We start from the raw sequence: 22,948 nt of genomic DNA, 5'->3' as shown, positions 1-22,948 counted from the left end.
GTGGTGCTGTGGCTCAAGGGTAGAGCTCTAACCTTGAGAAAAGTCCAAGGACAGTGCTCAGGTCCTGAGTTCAAGCCCCATAACTGTCAATAAGATAAAAAATAAAAGTCTTACAGATTTTTCTGCCTGAGCTGGCTTTGACCCATGATCCTGATATCTCAGGCTCCTGAATAAGCTAAGATTACAGGTGTAGGCCACCAAGGCCTGGTGTGTACTTTATCTCTCCAAAATAAGTGATATGCAATTGTCTGCCTGCCTTGGTGGACAGCCCATTTAGGATAGAAAACTGGGTATGATAGGGATCAGAGTTTCAGGGAGATTTGTGGGATTATATTGTGACACATTGCTGGAGAGTTGTAAAGGACATGGAAGAATTCTGTTTAGCCTGTCCTTCCCAATCTACCCTCTACTTGGAAGCCTGGGAGCACATCAAAAGGCTCTGTCTCCACATGGAATCACTGGAATCAACTAACGATCAGCCTCTGCTTTGTCTATAGCCATGCCAGCGAATGCAAAGACCATAGCCACCTGACACTATTTTACTTCATCTTCAGGCACATTAGCCACATCTCACATCTGACCCAATAGCTAACAGACTACTGCAGTGGACAGTACAGATACACAATGTTGTCATGGACACAAAATGCTGCTAGGTGGCTCTACCCTACAGAAGTTTCCTTGGGGCTCCAAACAGCAGGGGACAGGTGGTTTGGGGAGGAGAAACAATGGAGCTGCAGTCTGGGCAGATCTGGAGGCTGGTATGAAAGAGGGCCCAGAACAAGAAGGGGACACTGAAAAAAAATGATAGGGGGTCAACAAGTAAAGCTTTTTTCCAGAGGTTAACCCCTTTGATAGTATTGTCCTCACTGCACCCCATCACTTCCAGGGATGGGAGCAATGCCCATGTGCAGACAGGAATGTTGGGGGCATGGAGATGGCCTTGTGAGATCAGGTAGGCCCATACCTGAGCCAGACGTGCAAGGAGCTTGTGGTCAAATCAAAAAGAGTAAATTAAGATATACTAAAAAATCTACATTTAACATACTGCATTGTATGTTTATATGTACATTTGTGTGTGGTATCTTTGCATGCATGTATTATATGCATGATTACTGTATTTATATGCATATGTGAATGTGCATTTGGTGTGTGTGTGTGTGAGAGAGAGAGAGAGAGAGAGAGAGAGAGAGAGAGAGAGAGAGAGAGAGAGAGAGAGAGAGAGCGTGCACAAAATAGGCCACGGGGCCTCAGAGAAAGGGGAGCTCTCTGGAGCTTAGGGTGGCTGAACAGCCTTCTTAGAGGCAGTAGCACTTGATCTGTATTCCAGGTGGGCTTGGCAGAGGACAGGGATAGGCATTCTTGGCACTGACTGGGCAGAGGCAAAGGCCCAGAGGTGGGACTGTTAATCTTGGTGCTCTGTGACAGTACTCAATGGGCAGACTGGTCCTTTTGAGTGTCTGTAAAGAGAGAACAAGCAGAGAGGTGAGCCAGCAAAGATGCAGTCCTGGGATACTCAGCTATGGCCACTTCATGCATATATGCAGGTGGCATGGCAACAAAAACTGGTCCCTAGAACGGACAGCTGATACAAAGTCCAGAGGCTGCAGCCTGTGAAGGTGACAAAAGAGGACAGCTCCTGTGAGAGTCAGGAAAAAGTGAGACCAGAGGCAGTAGTGGAAGGGAGAGAAGTCAAGGCATGAGGACAGTGTCTGGACAGACTTTGTATCTATGAGCCTGGGAGCTTGAGATTTTTGTCTTGGTTCCCAGATCGCTGTTAGGATGGAATCTGTAGATCACTGTCAATCAAAATAGATGGTTAGAAGGTCTGGAAGGAGGGGTAGGTGCTCCGTGCTCCCTCGGTTCTCCCGGGGATCCCAGCCATCAATACATCACCAAGCTAGTCAACATCCGCAAATGTTTGTAGAGGAAAGAACAAGGAGAGGGCCGGGCTGGTAGTGATCCCGGATGCCGTGGGAAGTGAAAGAGGTGGAAAGGGCACACCAGGGTGGTCTGGTGGTTAGGATGGCCCCATTCCTGGGAATGATTGCCACGAAGCATTTTTCCCTGGCTTCTCCATGGCAGCAGCCGTCCCTTCCCGGAGTGCTATGAAAACCTGCAATTACTGAGCCGCCCCTGAGTGGGAGCGTCCAGACCTCCTCTCTGTCTTCCAAGATATACTGAGTCAAGCAGGGGTCAGTGTGCAAAACCGGCCCCTCTCCCACTCCACTGGCTGTGGCTGGGATCGTGGTGATCAGGAAGATGAGGGGGCTGGCAGAGTGCCTGCGCCTCCCCAGGGCTCAGAAGGCAGATGTCCTCCTGTGCATGGTATATTTTGGGGACCACTCAGCAGATACCACAAATGTCATTGGGGTCCAGGTTCCCTTCTCTGTCCAGCTTCACCAAGAGGAAGCCTAGGCAGAGATGGATCTTGGGAGAGGCCTCTGAGCAGGCCTGTGCCAGGGCCTTAGTGGAAAGCTTCACCCCGATGCCACTTTGGGATAGTTCAGTCCTGTTCTTTCCTTCCACTTGTTTTCCTTTGGGGCATATTATTTCCTGGCTTCTTGCCTTTGCATGTCTGAGTTGTCATGGGGGCACAGAGGAAGGAATAGAAACAGAAAGAACTAGACTCTAAAATTTCCACAGTGGAAGGAAGAATGAAAGCAATTCTAGGGTCAGGAACTTTCTAGATCTGCCCCTCAGGACCTCCCCTCCCTCCCAGGCCCCAGAACCCCCTGTCCCTGATAGAAATTGACAGTGATCCAGCCTCAGTCAAGAAGAGTGAAAGGATATCCTTCTTCCTCCTCCTCCTCCTCCTCCTCCTCCTCCTCCTCCTCCTCCTCCTCTTCCTCCTCCTCCTCCTCTTCTTCTTCTTCTTCTTCTTCTTCTTCTTCTTCTTCTTCTTCTTCTTCTTCTTCTTCTTTGGGGGGGGCAGTCATGGGGCTTAAACTTTGGGCCTGGGCACTGTCCCTGAGCTCTTCAGCTCAAGGCTACCACCCTCCCCTTGAGCCATAGCCCCAGTTCCCATTTTTTTCTAGAGATTAATTGGAGATAAGAGTCTTACGGCTTTGTAGACTTTGAAGTACCTGGGCTGGCTTTGAACCGTGATCCTTAGAACTCAGTTAGCCTCCTGAGTAGCTAGGATTACAGGTGTGAGCCACTGTGCCCTGTGGGGCTGTCCTTCTTATCCCTAGGGAACTCATCTCTGGGAATCTGGCTTTCCCCAGCCAATACTGAGGTCTTATTCCCAATCCATCAGTATCCAGGTCTTTCCAAAATTTTGGCCCCATCTAATTTTGCAGTATCCCCCCCCATACACACACATACTACACTCTAGCCACACACTTGGCTCCTTGGCCCACCAGGGCATTCCCTCCCGGACCAGGCTCATCCTTTTTCTGCTGTGAGACTACCCTGTCTTCCTCACAGAAAGGCCCAGCCCCTGGTCTTACCAGACTCCTACCCTTGGGGGAGTAACGGTTCCTCAATTTATCCGTGGTAGCTTGATGCCTGGATGACTGCCATCAGTCAGGGTATCTTGGCTATTCTGGTCCTTGCCATGGGCCTGCCTTGATTGTCACCCTTCTCATTCCATTGTGTTTCTCAGAGCACTGAAGCATTTGCTGGCTTTGGAAGAAGTAGCCACCACTCCCTGTACTTCTCTTCCCCCCCACCCCCGCAGTTAGCTGAGTAGAAGCCTAGAACAGCCAAAACCGGACCATTAAAAACGTACTGATGGGTTATAGATTATTATAGGGTTATAGTTGTAATATTTCCCTAGCCCCCACCCCAGTGCATGTCTAGGAATGCAGTATCACGAGGAAGAATATGGGCTCTCCCAGCTGCCTACATTTTAGCTATGTGACCTAGGGCGGCTTACTTAACTTCTCTGTCCCTGTTACCAACTATGAAATGAGGGTAGTAATGCCACTCTTCACCCTAAAGACTGAATTAATTTGTGTTCTGTGAGCATAGAGCTAGATAAGTGTAATTCATTGTCCTGGAGTATGTTCTCATTGTCATCACCAGAAAGGGATCTAGGGCATGAAAATCTGTGAGACTCTTAGATCCAATTAACCACCAGAGAACTGGAAGTAATGCTTTGGCTCAAAATGGTAGAGCTCCAGGACAGTACCCAGGCCCTGGGTTCAAGCCCCATGACTGATAAAAAAAAAAAAACACGGGCTGGGAGTTTGGCCTAGTGGTAGAGTGCTTGCCTAGCATGCATGAACACCCGGGTTTGATTCATTGGTACCACATACCTAGGAAAAAAAAAATGGAAATGGTGCTGAGGCTCAAGTGGTAGAGTTCTAGCCTTAAGAAAGTCTAAGGACAGTGCTCAGGCCCTGAGCTCAAGCCCAGGCAAAAAAAAAACACACACACACAAACACAAACAAACAAACAAAACCTGGTTTCCACTAAGCACCGTTGGTTCATGCCTATAACCCTACCTACTCAGGAGGCTGAGATATGAGGATCCTGGTTTGAAAGAGCCTGGGCAGAAAAGCTCATGAGACTTTTTTCACCAGTTAATTACCAGAAAACCCAGACCTCAAGCTGTGGTTCAAGTGGCTGAGCACTAGCCTTGAGCGGGGGATGGAGGGGAAAGCTCAGGGACAGTATCCAGACCCTTAGTTCAAGCCCTAAGGCCAACCACACACACACACGTTTGAAGTAGATTCTGAAAAGGCTGAGATCTGAGGATCATGGTTCAAAGCTAGCTGGGCAGGAACATCCATGAGATTCTTTTCTCTAATTAGCTATCAAAAAGCAAAAGAAAGGGCAGCTGTGGTCCAAGTGATAGAGCGCCAGCCTTGACCACAAAAGCTAAAGGACAGCACCCAGGCCCTGAGTTCAGGACCAACCAGCACACACATGCACAGAAGACTAATTTATGAGGCACATAGATGGGGTCATAATTCTGCCCATTTGTATCTGTGCCATCCAGGAAGTGCAGCTCAAAAATGAAGGTGACGTGGACGTTCTGTCATTGGGAATCAAAGCCCCTTGCTCCTGTCATGCTGTTCAGGCAGAAATGACTTTATGCTCCCTGAAAACTACTGGTCCAGTCCTTTAGAAACAAAGCAAGAATCCCACAAAAACAAACCTGTTGATAAACAAAAATAACATAAAATTCAAGAATTCCAAACAACAGGTCACGAAACCAGCTTTTGCTTTCTGTTTCTTCTTAGACCTTTTATAGCCAAACATTTTCCATGGTGTGGTATGTATGTGGTGCCAAACCCACAGTGTATTAGTGATATGTGGCTTTGAACTTTCTGGTAGAAAAATTGTGTTTTTTGCTTTAGTATAAACCAAATAACGGAGAATGCATCTCTAGCTAATTAGAGAAAGTTCTATTTTACCCCCGTCCACAAATGTTGTTTAAAAAAATGTGTTGAACATGAACTTGGGGTTTCTCTGACATTTCCTTGTAGCTAGGATCAGGTTTTATGTCCTTACTACTTTAGATCAGGAGGTGCACACTGATCTTTCACCCCCTGACTGATGAGATAAACTCTGATTACCTGGTAAGATTGAGAGTTTCCCCTTTGTAATTAAAAAAAAAAATCTCTGGGGTGGGGCCAGTGGAGGGGGAACTCTTGTGAAACTCTGACAACATTCTGCCTCCTCTCCAGCTTTCACCCTGTGGCCTCTGTGAAAGAATCTTGCTTGAATCAATTATGAATACGTTGGCTGTCCAGTGATTTTTCCCATTCCATCATTTCTCTGAAATTACCTTCTACCATAAGAGGGGGTATGGTTGATTTGAAATTCATGACTTCAAGCCCTGGGATCCCAGCATTTGAGACCTGGGAGAAAGTCCTTGTTTGAATGACTTGGAAAACATATTCTGAAGTTACTAGCACCCTATCCCATCTGCTCCGTAAGATTCAGAGCTGAGAACCATCTTCCTGGGAAGCATATCCCAAGATGGTGAAGCTGAGGTTAGAGCTGGGGCTGAGCATGAGGCTCTTGAGGCTCCTCCTCCAGGGAGCCTTCTTGCCACGGACTCATCAGTTCCATCAGCCCTGGCTGAAAAATGTGGCCCAAGGGAGGCCCTGCTCTAGCCAAGTCCATTTCCCATTTCCTCTCCTTCCCAGGGTGGAACAAACAGCCCACCTGGGAGCAGCAAACCTGTCAGTAATGAATTGTGAGAGGAGGCTTTCCCTGGAGGGTGCCCCACAGAGCTAGGAGCTCGCCAGGCCCCCACAACCCACAAAGCCCACCCAGCTTCTGGGATGTCCAGACTCTTCTGCTCCCCTGCCATCTTTGCTTGGCCAAGGATCTTGCCCACAGCCTCCTTAGAACCAGCCAAGAAGGTCTGGCTATTCCCTATGGCTGGCCCAGGACCTAGCGGTATGTAGGCAAGGTGCATCTCGGAGCCTGTGGTTCAGCTCCGCTGGGCATAACCCTGAGCCTTGGCCTGCTCAACAAGACTCCAACCTCCCCTCGTGGACATGCCTTGATTGTGGGAGTCTCTCGAACTTGGGACCACAGGGTCACAGCTTGCTTCTGTGATCACATATTCTCACAGATTCTAAAAATTTAGTCCTTTCTTTCCTCTCTCCAAATGTGTACATCTATGGTAGTGATTGCTAGCAGGAATGGCAGGCACACAGGTAGGCAGGCAGGCTCTTGGGCTGTGCTCTATCTCTGGCTCTTGCTATAGATAGGGAGGAGGGTGGATTGAGGAGACAGCCCCTAGTCAGGATGGTAGGGTAGAGAAAAGACCTCTATATGACCACAATCTTTCCATCCACACTTACAGACTTGGAGCATCGAACAGTGGCCCCAGTCCCCCTGGCTCTTGCCTCCTGTGCCAGGGCAGAGCATACTTTCTCTATGAGTTGGGGTAGTTCTCCTACAGCCCACTTCTTTGCCTCTAATTCCCCCTCTGTAAGTGTTACTGCTGCTCTCTCTCTACAGTTTCCTAGTATTTCTGTGATCCTTCCATCCGCCCCTACCTCTGAGAGTCTTTGTTGGTTTCTCCACCCCACACATACAACTCATCAGATACCAAATTTTGCCATGTACCATTGCTTGGGCTTTTTCAATGAGGTATCGAGCTTGCTGTTTTTATTTAAAATCGGTGAGGGAAAGGAGGCTGCCTTGCAGCTGCCTGAGCCCCTGCACATACAGACTTGCTAGAGTCTGATCATCTGAGTTCAGAGTTGCAAACAACAAATAAAAGTTAGCATGTAATTTTATTCCAGTTTCAGGAATAAAATTCCTTTTCGCTTATACTTCAGATCAAATGCTCCCTTAAAAGAATAAAGAATTAACTGTAACTTGAGGTGGGAGCTTGCCACCCACTATTGAGCCTCTCTTAATTGCCTCATCCCCTCCCATCAGCAAACTCCCTATCTGGCTGGGAAACCTGGGAGTCTATAGGAAGCTAGGTAGGAAGAATGGAGGTGGGTGGGGTTAGCAGAGCTAAAGGTGACAGGTAAGAACACATGCTCTGGTGGAGAAGGAAGTACATGGTCCCAAAGAAGCTATGGGGGCCACTTTAGAGTCTTGAGGTCATTGTTCAATTTCCCTCTCAGGCTCTAAAGTAAACCTCTCAGATCAGAACATCTGGGCAGAAAGAAATCATCCTATTCTGAAGGTTTTGTTTTTCCCAACTGGCCCTAATGGGTGGCAATTCTTCATGTCCCCATTGGCTGCCTAGTAGTGGTGAAAGAGGCCTTTCTTCCAGTCCCAGGAGCGGCTGTGGCAAATGGAAGTAGATCTCAGCACATCTAATTACTATACATTTATTATAAATAGCCAGGAGAAAGCCTCCTTGCAAGAGTACTAGCGGTCAGGTACTCAGGATGAAAATTGGGGGTTCAAACCCAGGTCCTGTCCCTGCCAGCCTCTTAAAAGAGTGAAAACTCCTCCCACGTTGCTCTAAGGGTCAGTGGGAACACATGGCCCCAGCAGATGGGAACCACTCTGGGTGACCCTCAAGTCTAAGTACAGTTTCCCCCTTTCTCTCAGAAGACCAGTTCCAAGACTCCCCCTGGATTCCTGAATCTGTGTTATGTATGTTATGTGTTTTCTGTGATAATGTTTAATTTATAAATTAGTCACAGCAATGGATCAACAACAGTGTCTAAAGATAAGCTAGAACAAGTATAATAATCTGCTGTGAGCTTGTCATGAGCATGGCTCCTGTGTATAATCCTAGCTACTCAGGGGGCTGAGATCTTCTGATCAAAGTTTGAAGCCAGTCCACTTACTTGCCTGCCTACCTGTGTGCCTGCCATTCCTACTATTAATCACTACCATAAATGTACACATTTGGGGAGACTTATCTCCTTAACCACCCAAAAACTGAGCTATGGCTCAGTTGGTAAAGCACTAGCCTTGAGCACAAACAAGCTCAGGAACAGCGCCTGGGCTCCAAGTTCAAGCTATAAAACAGAGTTTGCACAGCAAATTTGCACAGCACTCCTGTGCTTTGGGGCCATTATTAAGGATAAATATGGGTCACTTGAGCAGAAGCCGTGATATATCCCAATAGTCAATCTGGTAACACTAACAGCTACTGAATAACTAATGGGCAGGTAGCATATACAGTTTGGATAGGGTGATTTATGTCCTGAGTGGCACAAACACAGGACCTGAGTGCCAGATTTCATCACCTCATGCAGCACATCATCCAATGAAAAAAGTGTGAATTGTTGCCAGGCACAGTGGCTCATGCCTGTAATCCTAACTACTCAGGAGGCTGAGATTTGAGGATCAAGATTCAAAGCCAGCCCGGGCAATACAAAGCCATGAGACTCTTATCTCCAATTAATCACTAGAAAACGGGAAGTGTGGCTGTGGCTCTAGGTTAGGGTGGTAGCTGTGAGCTAAAGAGCTCAGGGACAGCGCCCAGGCCCAGGGGTAGGGCAGTGGCCTTGAGCTGAAGAGTTCAGGCACAGCACCCAGGCCAGAGTTCAAGCCCCATAACCTACACACACACACACACAAAAAGTGTGAATTGGTTTTTGAGATTTTCTATTTCGTATTTCCAGACCATGATTGATGTGGGTAACTGGAACTGCAAAACGTGATATCCTAGATAAGTTATGATTATAAATCTGATGTCCTTGCCACACATTGGATTACCTGGGTTGGCAAGTGCATAAATCCATTTCAGTTTTCCTCCAGCCCTGAGAGAGGGAATGGAAGAAAGATACCCCAGGAGAACGGGCATGCAGGACAGAGGCAAGAGGTGGGAGCCTACTCTTGGGAAGACTGAGGCTTCATGACAACAGAAAGGCAACATGGCTTACCTCAGATCACCCAGCTAGACAGAGGCAAAACCAAGGTGTGAACTCATGAGTGTCCAACTACCCAGTTGTCAATGCCTTGTGCTCTCTCCCTGCTAAAGACTCCTCTGCAACCCAAGAGATATTTCTGGAAGGGGTGCTTCCCATACTGCAGATTAGGAATGAGACAACATAAGAGCTCACTGTTGGTCAGAGGATGGAACCTCTCTAGTGACAGAAAGATTATACATTCCTTCTATTGCTTGGAGACAGTGAGATTAAAACAATGAAGAAGTGAGGTCCTGGGAATAGGGGATCTGGAGTCAGAAGCTCATGAAGCAGAAAGCCAACTTCACCCCAGGACTAGACTGCCAAGACCAGCTGTGGTAGCTGTTTGTGATACTGAGCTGGGGTGAAGGAAGTCATTGAATACGGCCTCCTCCCAGCCTGTGCTGGGCTCTTAGGCAGCATCTCCCCATGATCATAGAGTGGTAAACATCTTTGTGGTGGCAAACTATCCAATGTGCAGCCCTAGAGTCCAGAACCAGAACAGAAATCAGTGCAGGCAACTTCCATTTCCATGGGGGACCCTGTGTACGATTTGCAGAGAAGAGCTATGCTATATTGCTTGGAAAGTCCATGCTTGTGATATTTGTATATCATTTCTATCAACTCCTTAGAAGTTCATAAGCACTCTGGGAACTAGACTTTCTCTTTGTTCCCATTCTTTGATAAAGAAGCAGGGAGATTCCTTAATCTCGCAAAGTTGCACAGCTTAGAAGCGCAATGTTAAGATTTGAACTCTTGAGGCTTTGACTCCAAAGTCTGTACTTCACCAACAACATAGCTGTCCTGATCTGCCAGCAGGCTTCAGTGAGGGTCCACAGGCTGGACCTAGGAGACAGCAGGCCTTGGCTGGGCTGACCGGAAGGGCGAGGGCCTTTCCTTGGACCCAGTCCACCAGGTTCACGTGGAGCCTGACAGCTCCCAAGGGCAGCCGCGTGCTCTTCCCATGACATCACGCAGCCTTAGAACTTGCAGGCCAAGGATTCTTGGAATGCCTGATTCACTCTGGAACAAAAATACTACTTCGTATTTATAACGAAAAGCCTTTGTTCCCCAAAGGCTTTCCCGGGCTTTATTTCATTGTAAACTCTGCCCAACCTTGAGTTGCAAGCAGGGATTAGAGAGAGGTAGGACCCCACCCTAAGAAGCTAATAAGCACCCACCCAGAGTGGGGATGGAGTAGGGATCCGTATCCCTGTTCCACAACTAGGAATTCTGAGACACCAGGAGGAAGCTGGGTGTTTGCCAAAGTCAACCAGCAAATTGGTGGGGGAGAAGGGAGGGAAGGAAGGAGAGAGACAAAATCCTTGGGTTTCCAGAAAGATTGGGAAGAAGAAATGAGGCCTATGGCCCTGGGAAGTGTCCCCTGGAAAGCCACTCTCCCTCGGCCTCTGTGTTGCCAGAGATGGGGGGCAGCAACAGAGCCCTCTGAGGCTTCTCCCCAAGGGTAGCAATGAAGTAGCATGGCCACCCCAAAATTCGGCCTCCCCAGCTCATCCCCGCGGCCTGCCACAGGCAGGGGCAAATATGTATAGTGGGAAAGGATTATTCCCAGCATAGATGGAGCCCAAGGGCCACATGTGGCTTCTGTGGTTTTCCCCAGACACAGTGGAGCCCAGGCTGGAAGGCAGCTTTCTCCACCCCATCCACAGCCCTCCAGGCCCTCCCCCTCTCAGGCCCCAGACCCTCAGTCCCAGGTGGATCTGGCACAGCCGTAAGGCTGTGCTTTTCAGCCTGTCTAGCCCATATATCTGCAGCCTAGGCTGCCACAAGACAGCCCTCACCACTCCCTTGGGACTTGGGTTTAGAGGCTCAGTAACGGTGTGCATGTGGGTTACCCCAAGCCTCAGGGCCCCTAGAACAGAGCTTGGAAGCCTGAAGCAAGAAAGCTCAATAGTTGAGGGCACATGTTCCAGGTCAAAGTTCCAGGTCAAACCTGGCCTCTGCCACTTGCAAATTGTATCTCCTCAGAAAAGATCCTATTCCATGCACGACTTACTGAACTCTATAAAATGGGTAAATGATGGCATCTCTCTCCCTTAATTTTAAATGGTAGCCTTTCCTGGCATGCTGTGCATGCTGCGTACATATTTGCTCTTTTGTTGTTGTTGTTGTTGTTTTTTTGCCAGTCCTGGGCTTGAGCTCAGGGTCTGAGCACTGTCCTTGGACTTTCTCAAGGTTAGAGCTCTACCACTTGAGCCTCAGCACCAATTCTGGCTTTTTTCTATGTATGTGGTACTGAGGAATCGAACCCGGGTCTTCATGCATGCTAGGCAAGCACTTTAACCTCCAGGCCAAACTTCCGGCCCATATTTGCTCTTTTGATTTCTAGTACTTCACATTCCTGTGAAGGGCTGGCTGGGTGTTCAAACTTGTGCACAGGTATAGGGCTACATGCTCAGGAGGGCCTGCCTCTGGCTTTCTGCTCTATGTGGCTGTTTTGGATCCCACAACAGTTCCTAAGAGCCCAGTACTATGTGTGTTATTCTCTGCTTCCTTTCCTCCTTCTCTCTTGTCCCTGGTTATATCTGGATGCACATTTGTTCCTGGCAGATCCATGTATATCGTCTTAAATTTTTTACTAGGACTTCAGATAAGTGACTGTTAGATAAGTTAGAGCAGACCTCAGAGCTGAGTTCCAGTGCAGGCCTAACTAGACAACCATAGGGGAACAAAACAACCTTTCCAAACCACAATATTCTCACCTGTAAAACTGTCAGGTAATCCTGTCAGCTCTGAGGCAGGGACTGTACTGGAAGCAGAATCACAGAATGGTGAAATCACCCAGATCTTGCTGAACCAGGCTGAATGGGCTACTGTTTTCCCAGCTGACCTGGCAAGCCATATCTTACTGTGGGTTCTGTCATCTGATTCAGCCCTGAGTGCATCACAGTTACAGGGGCCTCTCTTACCCCTTTCCTGGGTCAAGAGAAAAAAAATCAGTTGTCTCCACAAGAGGAACAACACCAATACTTGTCCCCTGCATTCTATAGGTGGGGCTGCGAATCTTCATTACTATACTTTGTGCAGTGACACTGGGCTTAGCCTCATCCTAGCTGCAGCGAGCCAGCTTGAACACCACCTCTGAATTCCATTTCAGTCTCACTTTGTCTCCATAGCCTGGCAAGAAGGGAAGGTGGGAGCTAGTGCAGGGTGGTGGAAAGGCAGGAGTGGATGTACCCACTCCAGTCACCACTTTTCCTGAGAGCAGGAAACATGATCCCATGCATAGCTTTCAAACCACTTGCCCTAGGAATTTTGCTTTCAGAAATTTTTAAGCAGACCTACAAATTATGTGGTAAAGTGTCCGCCATGGAGAGAACCATAATAAGCCAGGGGCCCCTGGAATATCTACTTGGGGATGATTATGAAATAAAAAGTGAACAGAGAGACGTTTGTCTCCAGTTGGACCACTGTTAAAACCATTTTTTAAAAAAAAAACCTTGAATTTCTCCCTATACCCACCTCCCAAAATGCCACCATGGTGTTCCGAGAACTTTGTTTCTTTTGTTTTGTTTTTAATAAAAGAAAACAGTCAGAATAAAGCAAAAGATATGATTTTAGGATTCAAAGAAGAAAGAATAAACAAAATAAACAGTAGAAAAAGCATAATCTGAGCATCTCCAACTCCTCCTCCCTTTAAAAACAAAAACAGGCCAAGTTCAAGCATGGGGTTGGGAGAGGGGAAAGCATTCTTGCCCAATGACAGGTGCTACCAGGAGCCCAAGTGAGATATTGTGTCCTGAGCATCCCCTCATCCTCTCTTTCCTGCATCCCCTTACCCACATATCCTCTTACCCCCTCATCCCCTCACTGATTGGAGACTCTAAGAACAGAGTGAAGGTCAGAGCTGAACCTGCAGAGAGGTGGACATTTGTCCTTTTTGTGCATCCCAAAGCTAGAGCACATGTCCCTGTGTCTGCAGCCTCTTCATTTACCCAGAGGCTGGAAACAGAAGCAGCTTAGCTGGACCCAGCCAAACCCAAGTCCACAGGTCCCATGGGGAGCAGCCAGCTGGCCCCTGGTGAAGGTATCGACAAAATCCAGTGCCAGCAAACACAGAAGAAAGAGGCACTAGTTTGGACCAGCTCAACCAGCCACTGATTGCAAATATTTATGAATGACCAGAGCAGGGAAGCATGAGTTTCCTTTATTGAGGAATTAGACCAGGACGGTCTGTCCAATGGTTCTAGCAACACTCTTGGCTTCTTCTGGGGAGGTGGTCCTCTTGTGGTTGCCACCAAAGATATCTCTATGGTAACCTATCCCTGCTCTCCAGAGAGGCTGGTCACTAGGTGAATGGGAGGCATGCAGAGGTGGTTTCTAGGTCATGATGAATAGATGTTTGGCTTATATCAGGAGCCTCAGTTGGCTTATCTATAAGTGGAGAAGGCTCAGAGGCAGAAAGTTTGCCTCGTTTTCCATCTCCGAATGGAAAGAAAGACAGTGGCCTACCCACACACAGACGTTAGGCCCATCAATCAGTTGCCCCAAGAACTATTGTAACCCCTTTAATAGAGAGAAAAGCAGTGTCCTAGGCTCTTCTCTGGTCTCCTAGGGTCACAGCAGAGCCTATCTACCAGTCAGTTTCATAGCAAGTGACTCCAGTTGTCTTGACTTCCCAGTCAGGGAGCAAGGGGGCCACTGAACAGTGGGCTTCTTGGCCTTTCTTTCACCTACAGAAAATCAAAGACACATGTAAAGTGCTGCAAACCAGCAAGTCATCAGTCACTGTCAGGGATGCTGGCTCCGATGTCTTTAGGAATAAAAATGGGATTCCACATCCTACAAGCACCTAGGATAACCCACAGAAGCTCTGCAGGACATCACATGCTGATTTCTTTCTGGAGCCCTTGACCCCCCAGCCATGTAGAAATTACTTCCTTCTTCCTTCTCTGGACAGACATGGGTTGTCCCCCTGGGGAACAGGAACAAGGCAACTTTTGGGTGGAGAAAGAGAAATCCCTGAAATGGTTGAGTGGGAAATGAGCTCGTTTCAAGACGGATGCTGGGAAGGGGCCTGAGCAGCTCTCTGTGAGGGGTATTTCTTGAGCCATAGCTACAAGCACCATACACGTTCTAAATCAGGTCAACCAGAGTTGTGAAAAGCCAAGAACTATCTGCCAGGGAATTTCCAAGGTTCCTCTCTGAGCTAAATAATAATAATAATCCACATTCAAAGAACAAAGAAAATGGAAGGAAAGGAGGCCAGTTAGTTGAAAGTCATTGAAAAACTAAAGGAAGAAGAAATGACAGAAGTCAAAGACAGCCAGGGGGCCTGTCCTTGAGCACTTGAGTTTTGTTGTTATTATTTGTAGTTACTGTTATACTATGGAATGAACCCACAGCCTCACACATAGGCAGTTTACTATTTGAACCATACCTCTAACACTTTTGCTTGTATTTTGGTTTTGAGGCAGGCTCTTATTAGCTTTGCCTAATCTAGCCTTGAATCTCCTGCCTCCTCCTCTTTTTTTTTTTTTTGCCAGTCCTGGGCCTTGAACTCAGAGCCTGAGCACTGTCCTTGGGCTTTCTAAAGGTTAGAGCTCTACCACTAGAGCCACAGTACCATTTTCAGCTTTTTTCTATGTATGTGGTACTGAGGAATCGAACCTAGGTCTTTGTACATGCTAGGCAAGCACTCTCCCACTAGGCCAAACTCCCAGCCCCTCCTGCCTGCTCTTCTTGAGTAGTTGGGATTATAAGCATGCACTATCATGCTGAGCTTTTGAGAGAGGGCAGATTTGAGGATTCAATGCTGGGGATTGAACCCAGAGCCCTCCCTGTGCAAGCTAGGTAAACACTCTATTACTGAAATATGCCCCCCTTCCCTTAACCTTCCTTGTCCAGTAATGTCACTTAGAACCCAGAGAGGGGCTAGGAGCATGGCCTAGTGGGAGAGTGTTGGCCTAGCATAGATAAAGCCCTGGGTTCCTTAGTACCACAAACACAGAAAAAAGCTGGAAGTGGTGCTATGGCTCAAGTAGTAGAATGCTAGCCTTGAGAAGCTCAAGGATACTACCCAGGCCCTGAGTTCAAGCCCCAGGACTGGCAAGAAGAAGAAGAAGAAGAAGAAGAAGAAGAAGAAGAAGAAGAGGAAGAGGAAGAGGAAGAGGAAGAGGAAGAGGAAGAAGAAGAGGAAGAAGAGGAAGAGGAGGAGGAGGAGGAGGAGGAGGAGGAGGAGGAGGAGGAGGAACCACCTAGCGAGATGATGCATAGCTCACATTCCTTATTGTGTCCTTTGCTTAGAATGAGTTGTCTATGGAATTACTGAGGAGCCCATCTTTTCCCAAAGTCACCATGTTAAGTATCACTTGGTATTCACTTGCAGGGGCTACCTTAATAAAGTGCTACCAGCCAAGTAGCATATTTCTTCACAGCTCTGGAGGAGAAAATTCTAAGATCAACAGCAAACTACAGGCAAGGAACTGTGCACTGGTGGCTACACCTATAATCCTAGCAACTCAGGAGACTGAGATCTGAAGATGAAGGTTTGAAGCCCGCCAGTCAGAAAAGTCTCTGAGACTTTTATCTCCAATTAATCACCAGAAAACGGGAAGCAGAGCTGTGGCTCAAAGAGGTAGAGCTCTAACCTTGTGCAAAAGAGCTCAGAAACAGTTCCCAGGCCCTTAGCTCAAACCCCACAACCAACAACAACAACAACAACGGAACTCATGATTCAGCTAAAAACAAGCATACCAGTGTTATGAAGGCGGCTTGGGGAAGCTGGTCTTCCCAGGATGCACTGTGAACTACTGATTCACTTCTTCTTTATAGAAAGGATTAATAAGTCTTCCACATCAAAAGCAAGAGCATTTCTTCCTCTTCAGGACCCTACAACATTACAAGGATGTTCTCTGAAGACAAAAACCTCCCACTGTTCCTCTGCACAAGTTGCCCAGCGCGGGGACCTGTGAGGGCTAAAGGGCCTGGTCTGCGCTTGCTCAGTGTAGCTGTCATTTAACAAACATAGTCTCTTGTACATCCAAGATGCCCAACATTTGGCTCAGTGCCATGTAGCTATACAGACTTTGTAATTTCCCAAACAAGAACAATCCTTTAAAGAAGAAGCCCAAGTAAGACATACAGCTATCTAGCTAAAGGAAATCTGACAAAAACACATCAAAGGTTTTGAGGTGTCACTGGTGAATGAACCATAGGAATGTTAGAAAATAAACAGTAGATCTGGGGCTGGGAGTTTGGCCTAGTGGTTAAAGTGCTTGCCTAGCATGCATGAAGACCTGGGTTCGATTCCTCGGTACCACATACATACAAAAAAGCCGGAGTGGTGCTGAGGCTCAAGTGGTAGAGCTCTAGCCTTGAGAAAGTCCAAGGACAGTGCTCAGGCCCTGAGCTCAAGCCCAGGACTGGCTAAAAAATAAAATAAAATAAAATAAACAGTAGATCTTCAATGTAATTATGACATACTTAAGTGAAATTACTAAAATATTACTTTGTAATTAAATAAGCTGGCAGTGAAAAATGAACTGTACAACTTGTGGGTGGGGAAAGGAGAGGGTAAGAGAAGAGGTGACATTACCCAAAAAGAAATATATTCATTACCTAACTTGTATAACTGTAACCTCTCTGTATATCACTTTTATAATAACAATCTAAAAAAATGGCAGTGGCTCTCTCTAGTCACCCAAGATGCCTAAAGGAAAGAAGACCAAAGGGAAGAGGGTGGTCCCAGCCTCTGCTCTCATGAAAAAGCAGGAACCTAAAAAGGCGGTAAATCCTCTGTTTGAAAAAAGTCTAAGAACTTTGACACTGGACAAGACGTCCAGCCCAAAGGGGACCTCACCCATTTTGCCGAATGGCCCCACTACATCCAGCTGCAACAACAAAAGGCGATCCTGGACAAGCAGCTGGAAGTACCTCTTGCAATTAACCAGTTTACCCAGCTACTTAAGCTGGCCTACAAGTACAGGCCAAAGACAAAGCAGGAGAAGAAGCAGAGACTGTAGGCCCTAGCCGAGAAGAAAGCTGTTGGCAAAGGAGATGTCCCCGCTAAGAGACCGCTAGTCCTTTGAGCAGAAGTTAACACTGTTCCTACCTTGGTGGAAAGTGAGAAGGCTCAGCTTGTGGTGACCGCACATGATGTGGACCCCATCAAGCTGGTTGTATTCCTTCCTGCTCTGTGGCACAGGATGGGTGTTCCCCACTGCATCACTAAGCGGCAGTCCAGGCTGGGGCATCTTGTCCCCAGGAAGACGTGCACCACTGTCGTTCAAGTTAACTTAGAAAACGAAGGAGAAGCTGGTGGAGGCTATCAGGACCAATTATAATGACAGATAAGGATGAGATTCATTGTCACTGAAGAGATAATGTCCTGGGTCCAAAATCTGGGGCTTGAATTGCCAGTCTAAGAAAAGGTGAAGGCTGAGGAGCTGGCCACTGTGCTGGGTTGTGTGCAATGTTGGTTTCTCTGTACATGAAGATAATAAAACTCTCCTTCCTCTAGGAAAAAAAAAACTGGCAGTGTATTAAATATAATTTGGGCTTTTTCGGTCATACAAATGTCTAGTTTCTTAATGCATTCGATCTATTCAGTTACCTTACCAGAAAGCTGGAAATCAAGCTGTGGCCCAAATGGTAGAGCAGCACCCTTGAGTGAAAAAACTAAGAGGCAGCATCCAGGCCTGAGTTCAAATCCCAGTACCAGCACACACACACACACGTAGGCAAGATTGGTTTCTCTTGAAATGGATCACAATTGTGGCACACTTCTGTCTGTGGATTTTCAGTTAACCCTGTAGCTGGGGACAGAAGTGTAAAAGTCTGGATCTTTCAGATTTTATCCCTGTGTATTCATGTGGAGTATAAAAAGTACACAAAATGCTGATTGTTTTTTAGGTGAAGGATTGATTCTAAGTTCTCTCAAGCAGCTTTTATCTATCACAAAGCCTGGCCTACAAGAGGTTTTGTGTTTGTTGAATGAATGTGCAGTGGCCAGGCACTGCCTTGCTGTCCTAGTGCTGCTGGGCAGGGGCTGTGGCGGCTCCCGCATAACCATTCCTCTCTCTTGCCCCTTGGGTTTGCAGACGGCAGCAGAGACCTCCAGGGGGGAACAAGCCCCAACAGCATGGTGACCACCAGCCGGGCAGTGCCAAACACAGCCGGGACCACCAGAAATCCTATCAGGGGGGCTCAGCACCCCACCCCTCAGGGAGGCCCACCCACCACGGCTACAGCTTGAACCGGCGCTGGCACCATGGCAACATGAAGCACCCACCAGGTGAAAAGGGGGAGCCAGGTGCCCACCGCAATGCCAAAGAAACCGTGACTACCGAGAGCCCCAGACTTGAAGACAGCCCTGGGGACAGTGGGCACGGATGCCTTGAGCCCCCTCGTAGCCCTGAGACCTCAGCCCTGACGGCTTCTGAAAGACCCTCCCCACAGCCACCAGGTGGGCTAGAGGCCGAGGCAAAGCATAAAGACTGTGTTGTTGCCGAGCGCCTCGGGGAGCGGCCCAAAATCACCCTGCTCCAGTCTTCCAAAGACAGGCTGCGGCGAAGACTAAAAGAAAAGGTACCGGTAATTGAATTTTCCTTGTTCTCTTGTACCCGGGAGGAGCATCGAGAGGTAGGCACTGGGGTCAGTGTGGAGCTTAGGGTGGAGCCTTGTGGGTTGGAGGGGCTAGGGGACTCTGTGGAGGGAAATGTGTGCTTCCATGGCTGCACGGACCCACTGTCACCCATGACCACCACTGTTGTAGGTACCACTGGGCTCCCCAGAGAGCCAGCCTGAGGTAGCTCTGCAGGAATCCCTCTAGTACATTCTGGCTTGTCACCTTGTATCCCCTCAAGACAAAGTAGACACTTGTTACCAGACCCCAGCAAGAGAAAATAGACAGAGGCACAGGCCTTGGGGGCAGGGGTATCAGATTCTGCCCTGTCTAAGCTCAGGGAAGTAGGGGGAAATAGAGCCTTTGAGATAGGAGAATGGGTGTTTCTTCAAGCCTAAATCATATGAGGCCTGGTTCCTGCCAGGACAGAGGGCTCTCATGAGTTGGGTGGAAGGAGAATCAGCTTCTCTCAGCCCTTCATCCTCCAGCACCAGTGAGGGAAAGGTGCTGAAAGGAGGAGGCTCTACTCAGGGCCAGGCAGGTGCCATGATCCTAAGAGTGAGGGTACCCCAGACCTGCCTTTCCTTACCCTGGTCCTGGTCCCAGGCCAGACCTCCAGAATCAGAGCCATGGCTTTAGAAGATGCCCCAGGCCTGCAGATACCACACCAGACATCCATGGTGCTCCCTCCCACCCACCACTACCGTTAGCAACCTTGTATCACTACCCAGTCCCTCTTGCCTGTCAGGGGCACAGGGCAGTCACTAGAGAGGAGCTGTCCCAAGGAAGTAACTGCAAAACACACAGAGCCATCAGGACATCCTCAGAGCCCAGGTCCTGGGTTCCTTCCTTTCCTCCTCCATCACCTTCCCTCCCTGACCTTTAGCCCAGGAGTACCTCCAGCAGGGTAAGGCAGCCCTCTTTCTGAGGCAACTCTGAAAGCTGAGGGGCTGTGTCTGTGTCTCTCCCCACCCCCGACTACTTCAAGTGTCCACCTTGTTCCTCTGTGGGGACAGGGCTAGAGACCAAGAGGAAAGCCTCACTTGCCTGATGCACCAAAAGCAGACACCTGGTTAGTTACCTAGCCCAAAGGGTTTCCCCGACTATTTGGTGTACCAGGCCTGGGGAAGGACTACTATGTTCTACCAAACTAAGTGCAGGACAGCACTGTGGGAACTACCCTGGCTTTGGAACCCAACCACCCAGACTCCGTGCTTGTTCTGCCCTTGACTGCCTGAGCAATCCTGCCTGAGCGAGTCACCCAACCTCCAATTTACTCATCTGCATAATGAGTGTGGAATTCCCACCTTGCAAGGACCCTGGAGGTTAAATAAGACCCATCTGGGTCACTCCCACTGCCCTGGCTGCCCTCTCCCTCCCTCTCCAGGTAGACTGTCGAGGGTTGGTGGGGACAGGTCAGACTGCCCACATGCAGTTCACTTCTCATTTCAGAGAGCAGCTGTCTAGAACTTGGCCCTACATGGTAGGATTCACAGAAAGCTCAAAACCTCATTCTATATCACCATATTACCCTCATGGAAGCAGAGTTCAGGGAGGAGGGCCCCCACCCAGTGCACATGGCCAAAGGCAGAGGGCAGAAGACAGACTTTGCTCTGAGCCTGCTGGGCCAGAACAGGGGGCAAGTGTGGGATCTCACTATAAGATCCGCTGCCCTTCCACAGTCCAGCAGTAAAGCCTGTCATATTCTTGGCCACCAGTCTATTATCATGACATGTCTAATTTGACTTCTCTCCACTGCCTGATCAGAGCCCAGATACTATGAAACCTCATAAGGGCTTAGGGTTTGTCCTTGAAGCACCAATCACTCAAGTGTAACATGGAAGATTCCGTAGCTTATATGGAGTGTGCCTAGAGGGCCAGCCTGTGCAGTCTCCACAGAATGCAAAGACTGTCCTCAGGCATTTGGGGAAGTGTATGTGATGGGCACATGGTGCCCCCCTCCCACCACACACACACACACCCCTATGGCCACATCTCACTACTACCACAGGCATTTTGGATCCTACTCCACTTCCTGGCCTCGTCTTCCTCTCCTCATTTTCCCTTGTCCCAATTTCCTATTTGTCATCTTATTTTTTTCTTTTGTAAGCCCCATTAAGTCATTTCTAGAGTAAAGCCTGTGTGTTTGAAAATCTTGGGAAGGAGCTAAAATTCCTAAGGAATGGCAACCCAGGATGTCACAGTGGCTAAGAAAGAACCATCTAAGAGCATCCGGGCTGTGAGGGTCTTTCCAAAGAAAGCAGAGCTCAGGTCCTTCTCTCTGAGGGTGGCAGCGTTCCTTCCCTAGACTGCCTCCCACTGAAACCCTAACTTGGCTCAGCTGTGCTTGGTTTGTCCCCCCACGCCCCCCAGGATGAAGTGGCCGTGGAGACAACCACCCCCCAGCAGAACAAGATGGACAAGTTGATTGAGATCTTGAATAGCATGCGGAACAACCGCAGTGATGTGGACACCAAGCTAACCACCTTCATGGAGGAGGCCCAGAACTCCACCAACTCTGAGGAGATGCTGGGCGAGATCGTGCGGACCATCTACCAGAAGGCCGTGTCGGACCGCAGCTTTGCCTTCACGGCTGCCAAGCTCTGTGACAAGATGGCGCTCTTCATGGTGGAGGGGACCAAGTTCCGGAGCCTGCTCCTCAACATGCTCCAGGTAACCCGAAACCAACAGCTGCCACCCCTCACCCCCCTGATCCTCCACCGAGGCGGGTTGTTACTAGAGAGAGGCTTGCAAGTCCTGACCACAGTTGAACTTGTCCCAAGTTCCTTCCTCCCTTGCCCGATTAATTATAGAAAATAAGAAGGCAGTTGAGGGGTGAGGGATGAGTGGCCGGATTTGTGTGTGTTTGTGTGAGTGCTCCATGGTTACAAAGGACCAATATAATTTTATAGGTGCTTTTTGTTCAACCAGCCTTTCCCTCTTTCTATTTTCATGATAAGAGACTAGCTGTTGGCTTTGTGCTTTGACCTCTGCACGTCTGAGCAGACATGGACTTGTATTTCTCTCTCTTCCTCCTCCTCCTTCTGCTGGTTCCCCTTTTCCCCCTCCCCAAGGGCCCAGAGCCTGGTGGCTGTGCAGCTGAGACTGAAATGGATTGGTGCAAGGCTTTAGGGGACAGGTCTGAGATAAACTGTCTGCTAATGCACTAGGGGACTGAGTAGAGGGCAAGCATGACAATCCAAGACCATCTTGTTACTTGATACTTTTCTACTGGATGTCTCTTGACCCTAGTCCTCTTCATTCCTGACTTCATGGAGACCAGTACTGGGCCACGACCTTATAAGCCAGTGTACATGGTTGTGGTAGACATGTGCATTAGACTGGATGTCGCCCCATCTCCTCTCTCAAATACTTGCCCTTTTGGATGGGCAGCAGCAGATGAACTGGTGGGCCCAGTGCTGGTGGTGGTATCAGGAAGAAATGGCAGGGAGCAGCACGCCTTGTGGTTACACCAGATCTGAAGATCGTACCTAGAGACTATGAGCTGGCAAAGCCCTGTCTCCTGCCACTTTAAATTTTAGAGACTAACAGAGACACAAATTGAGTACCAGCGCATGAAAGGAAGTTGTAAAAGTAGGATTACGAGCTGGAGAGACCACCTGTAGGCCTCTGGTAGCTATGGTGATCCTATACCAGTTCACCCAAGCTCTGCTGCCTCCTCCATCAGAGGGGCTCCTTCATCATTGCATCTGGATAACTGAAGCAAACAAGGGGACCCAGCACCCTCATCTCAGCCATCTGTTTGGTTTTTCTTACTTGTTTATTCCAGTACTAGGGTTTCAACTCAGGACCTTGCGCTCTTGCTTAGCTTTTCGCTTCAAAATACTGTTCTACCACTGAGCCGTTCCTTCACTTCTAACTTTTGGTTGGTTAATTGGAGATCAGAGGCGCACAGATGTGTCTGCCAAAGCTGGCTTTGAGCCGTGATCCTCAGATCCCGGCCTCTTGAGTAGCTAGGATTGCAGGCCTGAGCCACCAACACGTGGCTCATCTCAGCCGTCTGGCTTGTGATTTTGTAGTACTTCCCTAAAAATGGGAAGAAAGTCAT

At 48.4% G+C, this 22,948-nt stretch overlaps 1 protein-coding gene and 1 pseudogene across 3 annotated transcripts in view; both read left to right on the top strand.

Annotated features, from left to right (window-relative positions):
• Positions 1–22,948, top strand: part of Ctif (cap binding complex dependent translation initiation factor) — a 215,305-nt gene that overhangs the window by 115,189 nt on the left and 77,168 nt on the right. Inside the window, exons 8-9 of one of the 3 annotated variants that reach the window (XM_090353132.1) lie at positions 18,356–18,842; positions 21,253–21,552. In XM_090353132.1, the coding sequence (XP_090209258.1) occupies positions 18,356–18,842; positions 21,253–21,552 (787 nt within the window). Of the gene's footprint in view, positions 1–18,355; positions 18,897–21,252; positions 21,553–22,948 lie in introns of all 3 variants that reach the window. The other 2 variants (XM_090353131.1, XM_090353130.1) reach the window with 2 other exon arrangements.
• LOC150049696 (large ribosomal subunit protein eL8 pseudogene) lies at positions 16,962–17,749 on the top strand (annotated as a pseudogene).

Source organism: Megascapheus bottae, chromosome 19 (assembly GCF_031878675.1).
Source record: "Megascapheus bottae isolate mThoBot1 chromosome 19, mThoBot2.hap1, whole genome shotgun sequence".
Classification (NCBI taxonomy): domain Eukaryota; kingdom Metazoa; phylum Chordata; class Mammalia; order Rodentia; family Geomyidae; genus Megascapheus; species Megascapheus bottae.
Note: the sequence above shows the minus strand (reverse complement) of the source record. Positions and strands in the feature narration are given on the sequence as shown.